Below are 15,715 nucleotides of genomic sequence, written 5' to 3'. Positions count from 1 at the left end.
TCCCAAAAAATAAATAAATTGCTTTTGTATATGAAGATTCCAGTTTCCAAGGACATCTTGGCTGAAAAAAGGCAGGCCAATATGAGTTTTAAATCTTGGAAGTACTTTTAGGAAAAGCCATTTAGATGTTCAATATTTATATCGAAATGTGACGCTGTTTTGCAGCTTTTTCCTTATTCCCTGTTACTTTTACCCAAAATTAATTTCGAAAAAAAAAAGTAACTAAAAATATAATGGAATATTAGAATGCCATGATCCAGATCCACCAATCAACTCTTGCCATTAACTTTCATACTTATCTGCCATCCATGGTAGCATATTTTTTGCCATGATAACAACTCATTTGCCCGCACACGTTTAGCTTATATGTTCAGTAGGTAATGTTCAAAGCAGATCTTTTGTACGCACTAGTATTTGGTCTTGTCTGTGAAGTCATTAATTCATCATATTTTGCATCATCTCAAATGCTTTATCAGGCCTGAGTTGGATCATTGGGGTTGGTGATTTAACCTTTTGGGAGAAGATAATAACTCATTTAGCCCGCACGAGTTAAACTAAGTGGTTCAGTAAATAATATTTGAGACAATAGATCAATGTTCAAAATTTGATAGTGGTAGTGTGAGAATTTTGCTTAAAGTAGACATATCCTATATGGGTACCTACAATTCGACCATGATTGATGAATCATTGAGTTACCGTGATTTACATCATCTCAAATGCTCTATTGAGCCGGGATGTGGGTGTCCTTTGGGTTGGAGATTCAACCTTTTAGGGAAAGATAATTACTCATTTTTAGGGGAGCCACATATGCAATTTACTTCGTCCAATAATTTTTAGAGCAGGAGTAGTGAAAAACCTTTAAATTTAGAATTCAAAGTTATTTATGTTAGCTAAAGACATTATGGTCTAGTAGCACCCGGTTGCACTCTCACATGTGAGGGGGTGAGTTTGAGTCTCAGTGGAAGCAATATTGGCTCTTTGTGTTTCATTTGTTTGAGAAAGTATCTATGAGCAAATACTACATTGAAAAATAACTATTTGAAATATGTTTGAGTAAATTACTTAATACATTTAGTTATATCTTTAAAAACATAATAATTAAATTTCAAATATCCAATTCGTCTAAACTTTTTTGGAGAAATTATTTTAATATTCAATATATTGTCATGTGCAAACAATAAAACACAATAACAAATAGGAAAGTAATATGATAAATTTTGCATATTCTCAATTACCTAGAAAAAGAATTGTGTATTGTAACCCCTATTTAGAATAACTTTCTCGAGTTTTAATTTTTAATGAAGCAAAATCTCTTATTAGACCTGTTAAGCATATAATATATAAGCACAAATGTACAATCTAATTATCACGTTGAGTTTTTAATTGAGATAGAACACATGCTTCAATTTGGTATCAAAGTCAACCTCATACCAAAGGTCATGGATTTGATGACTATGGTTTATGTGTTGCTTGGAGCCGATCAAAAAGTAATCGGCGCACACGTGAGAGGGCGTGTTGAGCATATATATAATATATAAACATAAATGTGCAATCCAACTATCAGCTTAAACTTTTAGTTTAGATTGAGCCAATTCTATCTAATTGATCTTTATGTGTGAAACGGGTTCAAAATTTAATATGTATTGCATTTTTCTCATAAGTATTATAGTTTCCCTCGTGAGTAACTATTCAACTCTTAAATATTACTTTGGAAAAAGTGTCAAATTGGCCCCTAACGTCGGTGGATAGTGTCGTCTTCTAGATCTGGAACGAGGGCTACAACCATGGCTGTCCGACAGCCGATGGCTGTTTTTCTTTTTTTCTTTTTAAGTAATAAATAAAAAAGTATTTGTTTTGAAAAATAAAATTAAAAGTGAAAAGTGTTAAATTGGCCATCTAAGTCGGGTAAATAGTGCAATTAGCTCCCCTAACTGAATTTGACATGATAAACAAGCCAACTTGAACTTAATTGAACAATTTTACCGATTTAGGAGGTTTGAATGAAACTTTTTTTTTAGTTAGGGGGGCCTAATTGCACTATCCACCCGATTAAGGGGGGTCCAATTTGACACTTTTTCCTATTACTTTTTTCATTTAAAACTACTACATTTGTTTTTTAAAAAAAATATTAAAAGTACCACATTAAATATTATACATTTCATCATAAGTAATAATAATCAATTTATTGAATTATATTTTTCCTCATAAGTAATAATCAATTAATTTATCCATAATTAGTTTTGCAATTTTTCTTATAAGTAAGTCTTCAACTCCTAAATATTATATTTCGATTTAAAAGTATATGGAGTACAATTTTAATCAAGAATATCACATTTTCCTCATAAGTAACAATTAATTTATCTCTAATTAGTATTATATTTTTCATCATAAGTACTACGTTTATTTCTAAATTTGACCCATCTCACAAATAATAATAATAATAATAATAATAATAATAATAATAATAATAATAAGAAGAAGAAGAAGAAGAAGTTGATATGCGATTTTGTCTCACAAGAAGCTCACCCTTTTCCTAGGTTAAGAGTTCACCAAACATGGAAATAATTATTTTTTTTTTTCACCTTTTAAATTATCATAAATGTTTGAATTGAGCTTTTTCTAGCTTCCAAATGGCATCTTGGTTTTCATCATAGTATAATTTTTGTGATTTTAATTTACTCTCTATGCTCTTAGCAAAATGACAACTTTGATTCATAATTAAAATTTTTAGCATTCTTGCAACATGCCCACATGTGACCGAGATACGAGAAAACATGCGGAGATCCAAGTAGTGTATATGTTTAGAAAATATAATAGAGCGATAGATTTCTTAGTTAGCTTGTTCTTTCGATAGTGTCATGGCACACATGTGCTTCCAGTCCCTCCTACTCCCCTTCGAAGGATTCTTGAGGAAGCCCGCATGAGCAGCTCAACTGGTTACAGGGGTGAAGTTTGGGAGAAGAAGAAGAAAAGGATTCTTGAGGAAGATTGGCTCGGCACTCCCTTTTTTTTTTCTTTTGTGTTCACTTCCTTCTTGATTTAAAAAAAAATAAAAAATTACTCCTAAAATAAATTGACTAAGTCAAAGTCACAAATAAATTAATAAATAACAAAAATTAAACAATGATCACAATTAACTAATTAAGGGGTTAGAGTGTCATATTCCTTGATTTTTACTAGTGTTTGTTTAGCATAATTGTCAATGGGGGCCGGGGATAGGGGATATGAAAATCATGATAGTATCTTGTTTATTCTAATTGGTGATGATGAGGATTTGGCTTATCCTATTTGATTGTTTACCTCGTGCTCATCACAACATTTGTATTCCTCTTGTTGGATGTTTGCTCCTTAACAAATATTATATAATTACTAAATAATTGTGCTTAAATCAATTAATTAAGTATTTTATTATCATCAGTGGGTCGAACCGTCCTCTGCTTCATAATTCATTAATTGATTAATTAATTCCAATTTCAGCATTAAATCAATGCATGAAATATCCATTCAATTTGACTCTGATTAATAACATCAAAACTCATAATTAAGGAGTTGATTTGATCGATCATAAGCCTTATTTCAAGCAGTAATTTAAGAGTTTGAAACCTTAATTGTGTTAAAAAATTAAAGTAAATTGCTAAAATCTTATTATAATGACACATTAAAAGCATTTATATTTAAAAAGAAAAATGGTCAAATAGACACCAAACTTTATATGATACATCAATTAAGCTCTCAAAGTTTTAAAAGTTGCAATTAAACACATCAACATGTCATTTTATTTGTATCGGAACTCAAAAATCGGTAGGTGACTGATAATAGCATGTCATTTGGGTTTCGACGATGCTTCAACTACTTATGAGGGAAAAAAGACTACTTACGACTAATGAATGGTTGTTGGTTGCCTTCTTTGATCTAAGCCGTTGGTTTTTTCCCGTTACAGTTAATATCCCAACCCTTGGACTGAGATGGGACTCAAACCTGTAGTATTTTGTTTGAAATAATAACAATGATGATATTAAATCACAAGGTACTTGGCAAGATAAACAATATTATTTTATTATAATTTAAGGATGAGAAGTGTATTAAATAAATAAGCAATTAAAAAATTACAGTACATCGATTTGTAAAAAGAAATAACTATAGTGATTAGTTAAAAAATGAAATGATAGCTCAACAAGTCATAAGAAACCAATGTTCAAGTCTCACTTTTTTTTTCATACACTCATATATTACCATAGTACTGTACTTTTTTTTTTTTTAAAGTCAATGTTTATAAGTGCTTTACAAATTATTTGTTAAAATATAATAAAGTAAAAGTTGTAATCGTATTCAATTATTCAAATATTACAAACCCCAAAAAACGCACTAATAATCTTAACCATTTTCGAATTTCAATCAAATTTTGCTAGATAGACCGAATTTTGTATCAAATGTTAACATGTCACATAAATGTTATTAACCATATTTCTATTAGTTTATTCAGCAAATTTTAAACTTTTATGCAACACTCTTACCATTGTTTACCATCTAGTAAAAACTCAAAAATTGTCAAATAACATTTTAATATTGAGAATATTTACCTCATATAAAGAAAATAAGAGAACATCAAATGACCCTTCAGTTTTCGATTTTATGTCTAAATTCAATAGAAGATTAACAAAAAGTGACAAAAACATCACTTCATGAATAACTAAAGGAAGAAAATTAGACACAATTAAAATTGATTGATTGAGTCTATACTCTATACAATATATAATTCAGTGGTTAAATATATAATTTTTCTTAAAATTTTTGTTCTTTTTCATTAGAACAACTTCAAGAATGAGAAATTTTTAGTGACTTTTTCAGTGTCATATAGGAGAGATGGGAAAGAGAGAAGAGAATAAAAAAAAACAAACAAACAAACAAACAAAATTTGACGAGAAAAAAGTAAAAGAAAAAATAAGTTCACATGTCCAGCATAGCGTATGCAGTGCACACAGCACAACAATGCGCTCATGCACGGATATTGCGATAGCTTTTCCCAATTTTTCTCTTCAATGAATCCCAAAAAAAAAAATTATTTGAAGGAGAAAAATTTTCAAAAAATAAAAAAATCAATCCCCATTAATTAAAAACCCCATCCCAAATTTTATATTCTAAAAAAAGTCATCAAAAATTACTATTGGTTGGTAATCAAGAATATTAGTCCTAATCCCTAAATCCAAAATGTACAAGCCTCAACTCGCAAGAATATAATAATTCAGGTATATGGATTCAAAAAAAATAAAAAATTCAGGTATAATCCTGGATTTTAGCATCATTAGATTCATTAATATGGAGCAATCCCTATCAGCCTAAAACGAGCTAATTTACAAAATTATCCTTCTTCCGGAATGACGAAAGTACCCCTACGAACTTCTATATATCAAAAGCTGAGCCTAATTTAATTGACCTAAATGCCCAGCCTACATTTAGAACCAAGAAAGCCGGCAATTTGGACTATAGGCACCCAAGAACTCCGGTCAACCGCCCCACCCCCCAAAACAAACTTCCTTTCTCTTCTCCCTCTCTGCTTCGTTAACTTTATCGGAGAAATTAAAAAGAGAAAAGAAAAAAATACTCAAAAAAAAAAAAAACAAAACAAAACAAAACAAAACCTAAGACTTGACACAGAGAATGAGAGTTCAAGAATCATTATCTTCTCCGAGCGTAACCCCCACTCATGGCTCAGAAAGTCCATGAGGCCGCCACCGGGAAGATGACGAAGCTTTGCCGGAAAATCGTGCACGTCAACTTCCGGTGGAGGTTACTGGAAAGGGTTTCGTATTTCCGGGAGTTTTTTCGGTTCCTTTGGGAGAGAATAGTCGTCTGCTCCACCGGCCAGCACCCGGTACGCTACCGGAGAATATCCCGGACCGGAAGCGCTGCTGCTCCGGCGCCGGAATCCGCGATAGACGCAGCAGAATCCGGGACGGTTATCGGTGATGAGGACCCCACCACCGCTATTCGTGGCGGGTACGAGAGTGATTCGGATTTGGTGACCTTGAAGATCAGTATCTTGGGCGATTGCCAGATTGGGAAAACAAGTTTTGTGGTCAGTTTTATAATTTCATCAAACTTCTATTCGTTTTAAATAAGCCCTTTAAAGTTTAAAGGCTTAAAGTTCATTCATTAATCCTTTTTTTTTTTCTTTTTTTTTTTGTTTGGAATATTTTAGATAAAGTATGTTGGAGATGAAGAAGAGAAGAGATGCCTGCAAATGAATGGATTAAACCTAATGGACAAAACATTATTCGTACGAGGTGCAAGGATTGCCTTCAGAATATGGGATGTTGGAGGTCTGCAGATTTTATTTTTTTTTTCTGAAATTTATTTTCAGTAATAAATCAATAATAGAATTTTAAATTATAAATTGGCAGGAGATTATTCCTCACTTGATCAACTTCCAATTGCCTGCAAAGATTCAGTTGCTATTCTCTTCATGTTCGATCTTACTAGTAGATGCACACTAAACAGGTATGCTTTTCACTTTCTTTTTTGGTTTAATTTTAAGAATTTTCCCTTTTAGTTTGAGTTTTAAAATCTTAATTTAAAAAAAAAAATTTGTTTTGGTGTTGCAGTGTTATAGGGTGGTTCAGTGAAGCAAGAAAGTGGAATCAGGTACGAAACTTTGTTTGCTTCTCTTTCACATTACTTTTTGAAAATGCCACATCATGGTTCGAGCCTGTGCGTGATATTGATTCTTTGTAAACAGATTAAGTCGATGACTGTATACATAAATATTTGCATAACACGGATAAAAATTATATTTATAAAAGCAAGATAGTTAAGAATTAAAATGACTAAAATAAAATTGAGTGTGCATATAATTCTGGGTTGTTACTGCAGACTGCAATTCCTATACTCATCGGCACCAAGTTTGACGATTTTGCCCAGCTTCCGCCCGACATTCAGTGGACAATCGTCACTCAGGTAAATTCCTTTTACCTACGAAACTATTTACAGTTCTCTAATGTTTTTTTTACTGTTTGGTTTTTGATAATTAACGACACTTATACAAAAACCTTATGCAATGCAGTAAATAAATTTTAAAAAAAAACATTATTTTTTGTGTTTTGACCATCAAAATTAGCATTCGGGGCAACGAAACCGACATATACGTTAAGGAGTCATTTTCTTTCCCCAAAAAGATAACGTAATATAGGCAACCGAACAGTCCTTAAATCTCTTTGCGTGCGTAACGATCCAAAGAACAAACGCCCAGATTTTTTTCCACGATGAGGTGTGGGCCCCACCTACGACGACCTGTTCGTGTGTGAATTATAACGATGTTTTTTTGTTTTTTTTTTTTACAATTATAACGATGTTTTCAACAAATAGATTCATAGCATAGATAGGTAATTCATTGAACTTGGTCAATTATAAATAATTTAAATTAGTTATTAGATTAATTTCTAGAACCACAAAGTATAATTTATTTTGTACATACTCTGGAGTAATGATTTTCTCTGTGACCTAAAAAAATTTATAAAGGTGTCTTGTTTTCTACATCCGTTTCTAACGTCAACGCAGTGATTGAGATTACAAAATACATGTGTCCAACCGAACATAATCCAAGTAGAAAGAAAGAAACAAGGTAACTACAAATTCCATCTATGTCCTTTAGGCCTTGCCTTATCGGATAAGTTCAAGGACAAACGCCAAACATTTCTTTATAGGAAACTTGCTTGCTTGTCTTGGTAGCACAAGAATGTTGGTTGGGAGTTGGGACTGTTGAGTATTGTGAGTGAGTTTAAGCGTATACCACCTTTTAGATAAATCTGAATTTTAATTCTACCATTATATATTTCGTGTATTTTGTATATTATAGCATCCCATCAAGGATATTCACTTCTATATCACCTCTTTCTCTCTTATATGTAGCTCAATATTGACGATATTTGGTTCTTGCACGAGTTCAATATTGACAATAAATGTCAGCTCAAATGCGGTCATGTCTTAACGTGCGGCAGTTATGCAAAAAAGCACTAATAGTATTAGGAAACACACAACAAAGAAATGCACGAATGCACCAAAAAACGCATCAGTAAGTACGTATCACAATAAAATGCACTATTAGGTACACATAAACGCACCACATAGTGTTAGAAAACACACAATTAGGTGTGGTGATGTATGGTGTATTTTTTTGGGTGTGGTACGTTTTGTGGTGCATTTCTTTGTTGTGCGTTTCCTAACACTATTGGTGCTTTTTTGCATAACTAATAGTGCAGTTAGTGTGTACGTTAAGACATGGTCGCACTGGAACTTGGCCCATTGATAATATTTAGTTTAAGATCGGATATTCATATTCCTCATAATTGGAATAAAAGAGTGGTATTGATCATCAATTTTTGGATACTGATAGCACACAACGTATTGATTCATTTAAGGTTGTCTTGTTACAATTACATTCAAACATTTAAGATTTGAGGAATTGATACATAAATTTGCAGGCAAGGGCATATGCAAAGGTGATGAAGGCAACCTTATTCTTCTCGAGCTCGACCCATAACATCAATGTGAATAAGATCTTTAAATTTATAATGGCGAAGCTTTTTAACCTACCATGGAACGTTGAGAGGAATCTCACCATTGGCGAACCCATCATTGACTTCTAGCTTTACTTGCATTCATTTTTGTAAATACACATAACATCTTCTCCCTTTTCTCACAAGGAACAAAAACATAGAGAAATGGCTTATCCTCCTAAATTTGTTACTTTTTTTTTTCTTTCTAATTTTATTGTATTTTTCCATTATCTTTCTTTAGGTAAAATAAACAGGCTTGGGTTTCTTCTTTTATCTCATTATTAATTATTAATATTCTATATAATATAATACATATAATTGCATAGAAAATTTTACAATAATATGTATTTTGCAAAATTTTATTTTGTGCTTTGCGCAATATCTATGAACTTTTAGTAAAATATAAAGTATATGTTTACAAAGCAAAATTGCAGTTTTACTACATTCTCAATTTGACAATATACATATATGTGACGTATTATCATAGTTTATATAGCTATGTGGACCATGATCTACTCGTATAACAATTGCTAATATACAGGTTGGGTTCATATGGGTGGGATAATCAATCCAAAACTTATGGTTGGAGAAGTAGTGAAATTGAAGCGGTTTGAACAATGATTAGACACAACTAATTTTGAAACTACTGAATTGGCTTGAAAAGAGAAAAATGGTAAGTTAAGGTTGAAACTTTTTAACCTTATTTTGATCTACTAAGTCAGTCCAATGGCTTGATTGGGTTGGATCTAAAAATGAACAATGTTGTAGAAGGCGTTAGGCGCTAATGGAGCATTCGGGGGCGCCTTGCACCATGAGGCAGTGGACATTACTATCTATAATCACCAAACTAGTTAAAAACATATTTTTTTTAGAACTACTAACTCTATTACAATGTAGTATCTGTTCATAGCTACTTTCTCAACCTACTGAAACACAGAATCAATAGTAGGCTTGAACCCACTCCCTTCCATGTGAGGGTGTAAATCGGGTGCCACTAGACCACTAGTAAAAAACATATGTTAGACTATTTTTGATTTTTTTTTTTTTTGGTTTTAGCCATTTAGGGATTCAATATTTTAAATTCACAAATAAAAATAAAAATAAAACACTCAGTCTACTCGATCGGGCCGACAAAATAAAAGCCGCTTATGGCTAAAATCTCCTCAAGTCTAGGGTGCATAACATTTAGGTTAAACTTGAATGTGGAGATTTAAAGTTTGAATTAACTATAAGATTATGCTATTGAATCAACATTTGAAACTTTTTTTATTTTTTTTGAGTACTATTGACTCTGTTACAATGTAAGGGTGCAACTGAGTGCCACTAGACCACAAGATCTTTCGATTAAAAACTTAAAAACTTTAATTAGACATTTGGATTAATTAAATGATGATTTAAGTTTATATATCAATTTTAAATTCAAAACCACAAAGGTTTTAATGTTGTAAAACAACCCAAAACCAAACCAAGACCCAAGTGAAATAACTTGATTGCCCTCGGATGACTTACCAAATGTGTGATCCTTGTTCATCCTTCACCAATCACCTCTACTACCCTGCCATGCCTCACCAGGCAGGTGCAACGGGGGCGCTTGGCTTCCTCTGGCCATGCCGTGGCACAGAGAGCCAAGCGCCCGAGCCTGGTGGGTGCTCCGGCCAGCAGGTGGCCGGTCATGCCCGAGATTGAAGTGGCAGTGATTATGAAATTAAGATGGCTCACCGCTCTTCCAAACGCCCGCGGCCAAAGGCGTGACAATCTATCATCATCATCATACTCTATTTATGAAATTTGAAAGAGTTCCCTAACACAGCTCACCATCTCTGTTTGGTTTGCTTATTTATACAATTCAACATTCTCTCTCTCTCAATTCTGGAGGTGCAAAAAATATTACAATAAAAACTCTGCCCAATCTATAACTATAATAAACGTTTGAGTACTTCCCTCAAACTCCTTATTTGCTATCTACAAACAAAGCAGCTCGCAGCTTGCAGCTTGCTTCATCACCACCCCCAAAATCTGATTCCTTCCTCTCTGCACCAACTTCCTTCTCCCCAAATCTTCACTGCTTTGCCTGCAACAACACAACTACATCACAAAACAGCCCCGAATATGATAAAAATACACTCCTTTAAGTTAAATGCATCTCCGCTAAAACCAGACAACATGCCCGAAATACTATTTCAATATTATCACAGACTCTGGTTCACCTTACAAGATAGACCATTGACATAAGGTTCATTATTAGTATACTGAAGATTCATTTTTAATACATTGAATATTCATTTGTTTTTTGTATACTGAATGTTCATTTTTAGCTGTACTACTAAAAAAAATGAACTTTCAGTTCAGTACATTAAAAATGATCATTTTTAGCTGTACTACTAAAAAAAAATGAACTTTCAGTTCAGTACATTAAAAATGAACATTCAGTATACTAAAAAATAAACATTTATATGGACCATGGTCCATAGTATAATTTGTCTGGTTTGTCTAAGTTGGCTGTGGGTTTTGCCAACTTTTACAATGTTCAGGGGAAGTGTTAAAATGCCCACTTATGCCCACTTATGATCGCACCCAAAATCACAAAAAGGAAATAAAAAGCAGCAGCCATATTAGCTCAGATAACCACAGATTACACTTCCCTCCCTCGATCCAAAAGAAATAGAAAATAAAACCCATAATGTGATAAGAGCATACGCAGCGCCCACCAGGTATGGTGAGCAAAAGGATCGCTTTCTGAAATTGTGCATATAATGTAGTTACAGGGACACAACTTCAAAAATGTAAATTGTGTTGATCTTTAGTTTATATGGAAGCAGTTTTCATTTTTGCAGAAAATTTAGGTCACTTTCAGACTGAGGTATCAAGGGAGAATCGTATTGAATCACCAAAATAATACAAAAAGAGATAATTTACCTGTGAATACAAGAAAGTTCCAAGAATAGCGATGGCAGCTCCGAGAGCATTGACAGGCTGGACTGGTGTCCGGAAGATAATGATGGACGAGACAATAACAGAAATTCGCTTCATGGTGTTTCCAATACTGAAAGTTAAAGGCGAGATCTCGTCCAGGGACATGTATGACACCTGATTGTAGAGGTGATAGAACACACTCTGGGCCAACATCCACCTATTACACACAGATATTAACATCAGTAACCAAAAACGCACCGATTGTAAAAATGCAACCAACGACGTCGCAGTTTAAAATATTTCTGTTGTTCAAAAAAGGTATAAACAGATATGCAAATGCACATTGAAGAGCTCCCTAGACTTTATCGTAGTTATTACTTATTAGTCTGTCCAAACTAAATATTTCTATAGCAGACGAATAGTCATACATTACTACATAAGAAATTATGAGACAATAACTCAAAATTATAAATTCACATCACCTTCTGCAGAAAAAGAAATTAAAAAAATATTGATTCGACAAACCATTGACACCTTGGTATCAGAAACCGTTGGAAATGAAATGTTAAATCCACACTTCAAATATCATTTAGCTTGCATATTCTCTATAGATAACCTAATCATTTTTAGAATTCAACGAAAATCAGTTTTCCAACTATTGGCAAGCCAATAAGAAAATAGATATTTATCTGCAATTGTCTTCATTCTCCTCACTGCATAAATTCATTGAAAAAAATTTGATGAAAATAATAATTACTACAAATAAGGTTTCCTAACCAAAACATCTTGAAGTAACATTATGCCAAATATTGTACCGAAAAGATAAGAAGGTTCGATAGGTGTCATCTGATTACCATATGATATTGGGTCCAATTTGGGAAAGAGCTTTCTCAAACCCAACAGTCCACATTTGTGGTCCCTCCACAGCAATTGCAAATGGGGTGAGAATAACAAGAGATAGCATGGACAAGCAAGCATAGTAGTTCATTCCACTAACGGACTTCCCCTTCATGCCCTTCTTGGAAAATATGTTACGGAAAACAAAGGCCAAGTTCGATATCATGGCACCCATAAACCCTGAGGTTAACGCCAAAAACCAAAATGAAAAGGCATCAGCAAACAAACGCTAAACTAAGTTATATTCGGTATACGGAGAGTAATTGCGTATTATTAGAGTAAACAAGCATTATTGTGCAGTATTTCAGTAGTAAAAATCCCCGGAAAATGCCAAAGCCCCCTTGGTCACCTTGTTGAGCAAAAATCACGTGAACATAGTGAAACCTTCAGACGGAAATCCATCAATTAAATAGTGCAATAGTTCTTTCTAAAGGCAATTTCTATTAAAGGTAACACAATAAAAGGGGTAACCCCAGCCAAGATGACAAGAGATCCACACTTGTAACTACAAGGTCACGAGTTCGAATCCTTGCCCCTTGGTTTGAGCCAGTCGGCTATGGATAACCTAAGCAGGTTTACTTTCTTGTGGTCCTTTGCCACAAGGCCGGGTTTACTCACACTCGAAAGGGTTGTGGGGTTTCCTTCGTTATCCAAAAAACACAATAACAACCCTTCCAATTGCTCCTCGAAACCATGAACTCCACTCTAGTAAACGACAACGGTTTAACAAACACAATCACAAACGTTTCAATAGAGGAAATTCTAGTTACCAATCATGTTGAAGTTCAGCTCTGTAAGAGCAGCAAGCGAGCAACCACCAATAATCGGGATCAGTGATAAGTAAACAGCCGGCGGAAAAGTCTCTCCCAGGATGAACCTCGAAACCAGAACACTGAAAGCAGGCTCCCCACTCTTGATAATGTGAGTGAAAGACACTGCAACCTTTGACATACTCACAGTAGCAGCCACATGTCCAATGGTGTGTGCAACTGCAACCTAAATATACCCAACAACAACATCAACATCATCAACAAAACACTATAGTCCAATTACAATACAAACAAGAAAATTCCCAACATATTAGCATCCTCAGATGATAAAATCCATTAAAATAAACAAACAGATAAGCTAAAGATCACAGGGCATACAACATAAAACATCTGATCAAGAAGAACAATACAAAAAATTGAATAAGCACAGAATTAAAACATTAAACACCCAATATTATTGATTTTCTTACTGGGAAGAGGGTCTTCCAGAAATCAAGATCAGTCTTTGGTGTCTCAGCGATCCTCAGAGCCCAAGAGATGAGCATTATCAGAGACCCAGCAGCGAGGGAGAGCGTGGAGGTGAGCCAGGGAAAAGGGTAAGCATTCAAAACCTTCTTATTATATATATTGAAGACCACATTCAAAGCCCACCAAGTAGCAAAGTAGATTCCGATCTTCACCTTCCGGGCAGCCTCAGATTTGGCCGCCGGTTCTTCGATCGGCTGCGATCGGTCGGCCTCGTAGGCCTGGCACGTGACCAACGCACGCTTCTCGCGATCATCGCCTCGAGATCTCTCCTTCAAACTCCCAAAGGTCTCCACAGAAGAAACATGGACCGGCTTCGCCAACGAGAGAATAGAACTCCGGCAAGGCTTCAACGCCGGGAGCGGCGGAAGAACGCATAACTTGGGCGCCGGCGCCGGCGATTTCGGACGGAAAAAATCAGAGCCATGGATCGCTAGTGGCCCAGACTGCCTCACAGCCGAGATCATCATTATAGCGTAAAGACTGAAACTTTGAGGCTAAGATCAAAGTGGGTAGTTGAGTTTAGATCAAAAACAAAAAAAAACAAAGAAAAAATAAATAAAAGGTGCCAACTTGAAAGATCTCTCTCCCTCCCTAAATGTATATATAACTCCACACGGGAAACAGAAGTGACTGATCAGAACTGTGAAAGCTAATTCAATTGACGGCCCAGAATGAAAAGAGGCGCAAGATCCAAGTGGGCGTAGAATATAGAGAAACAAGCATGGCCGTCAAACTGAAACAAGTACAGTGTTTTGTGTGACACTTACAGAGTTACAGAGAGAGACGATGTATGCAGAAGTAAATACAAATTATGAGTGAGAAACGGTATTTGGTTGGCAAAAGAGATTCATGTGAGAAATAGAGAAAAGGGTTTACAAAAATAAAACTCAAAATTATAAAGCAAAAGGTGGCTGGATCCAGAGAGAGAAGAAGTAGGACCTTATGAGCATTTGGAGGGTTTGATTTTGGTTGCTTATTGTAAGCCCTTGAAAGCTTCAAGTTCCAACTAACACATTGTATTTATTGCCACGTTTACGTCATGCCAAAGAGGTAAATTTAAAAAGATTATTTAAATCAATTTTGTTTGTAGGTGCTTATTAATATTGTACTTTTTCTGTCCTATTTTATTTGTGATACTTACTTTTTTCTTTTGGTGAGGGGAGGGATCCGGAGGGTCCCTTGACTTAACGTCTTCTACAAGAAGTAGCACCCCGCGCATCACGGGTAAGAAGATCGTTCAGGCTGTCAAGAGGGTGATTCAATAGGGTAGTCCCTCAAGCCGAGGTTTGCAAGAAAATCGGCACATTGATTTTCTTCCTAGAGAACATGCATGGTCTTGATCTCTTGGAAACACTGAGCAAGCGATTTACAGTCTGCCATAAGAGTGGAGTCAAAGGGGCTAACGTCTGAGTCTTTTTTTCAGTGCACTCACCGGGGCCTCGGAGTCTGTTTCAGCATAAATAAGAGAGAAACCTCGATTCTTGGCGATGATTAAACCTTCCAGGAAACCCCATAATTCCGCCATGAAGCTAGTTGCATTACCAATATTCGCGGTGAACCCACCAATCCAATTCCCTTCCTGATCTCGGATTAGTCCGCCTGCGCTAGCCAGGCCCGAATGAGCTTTTCTCGCGGCATCCAAGTTCTTTTTAATAAAGCCATTGCGTGCGGGAGACCAAGCGACCCAACCGAGACTTGCAGCTAGGGGCCCGACGCGTTTCAGGAGGAATTGATGAGCTTCCATAGCTTCCTCCCCAGCTCTTTTCACGACGTCGCCCGCCGAGAGGAAACAATTATTGAAGACATGGTTATTTCGAGCTTTCCATATGTTACTATTTATTTGTTTTACCAACTCTTTTTTTTTTTGTATTTTTACTTATTTTAAAATTTAATTTTTTGTATTTAATAGTACTTTTAATGTATGTAGTTTCTAAATATATAAATTTTGTATACAAATACTAAACTTAATATTATGAAAAATTAGATTAAAAATAACTTTAGTCAACACATAAAATGTGACGAAGTGAATATAAGTTATTGGCATTTAATGTCTCA

The 15,715-nt window shown here is 34.8% G+C and overlaps 2 protein-coding genes across 2 annotated transcripts; one reads left to right on the top strand and one right to left on the bottom strand.

The window, feature by feature from the left end:
* Positions 1-5,448: 5,448 nt before the first annotated feature.
* Positions 5,449-8,825, top strand: LOC116010625 (septum-promoting GTP-binding protein 1). The gene is made up of 6 exons (XM_031250107.1): positions 5,449-6,076; positions 6,200-6,320; positions 6,402-6,498; positions 6,603-6,642; positions 6,871-6,954; positions 8,478-8,825. Exons 1-6 carry the CDS (start codon positions 5,705-5,707, stop codon positions 8,640-8,642), a joined length of 879 nt encoding a protein of 292 aa, XP_031105967.1. The 5' UTR covers positions 5,449-5,704; the 3' UTR covers positions 8,643-8,825.
* A 1,476-nt stretch (positions 8,826-10,301) lies between these two features.
* LOC116010377 (glucose-6-phosphate/phosphate translocator 1, chloroplastic) lies at positions 10,302-14,630 on the bottom strand. Its single transcript, XM_031249761.1, has 5 exons — positions 13,603-14,630; positions 13,133-13,358; positions 12,320-12,542; positions 11,469-11,682; positions 10,302-10,623 (listed from the first exon to the last, which is right to left on the bottom strand). Exons 1-5 carry the CDS (start codon positions 14,125-14,127, stop codon positions 10,612-10,614), a joined length of 1,200 nt encoding a protein of 399 aa, XP_031105621.1. The 5' UTR covers positions 14,128-14,630; the 3' UTR covers positions 10,302-10,611.
* Positions 14,631-15,715: the final 1,085 nt, after the last annotated feature.

This window comes from Ipomoea triloba, chromosome 2 (assembly GCF_003576645.1).
Source record: "Ipomoea triloba cultivar NCNSP0323 chromosome 2, ASM357664v1".
Lineage (NCBI taxonomy): Eukaryota > Viridiplantae > Streptophyta > Magnoliopsida > Solanales > Convolvulaceae > Ipomoea > Ipomoea triloba.
The sequence above is the reverse complement of the archived record's forward strand: the minus strand, read 5'-3'. Positions and strand labels throughout refer to the sequence as shown.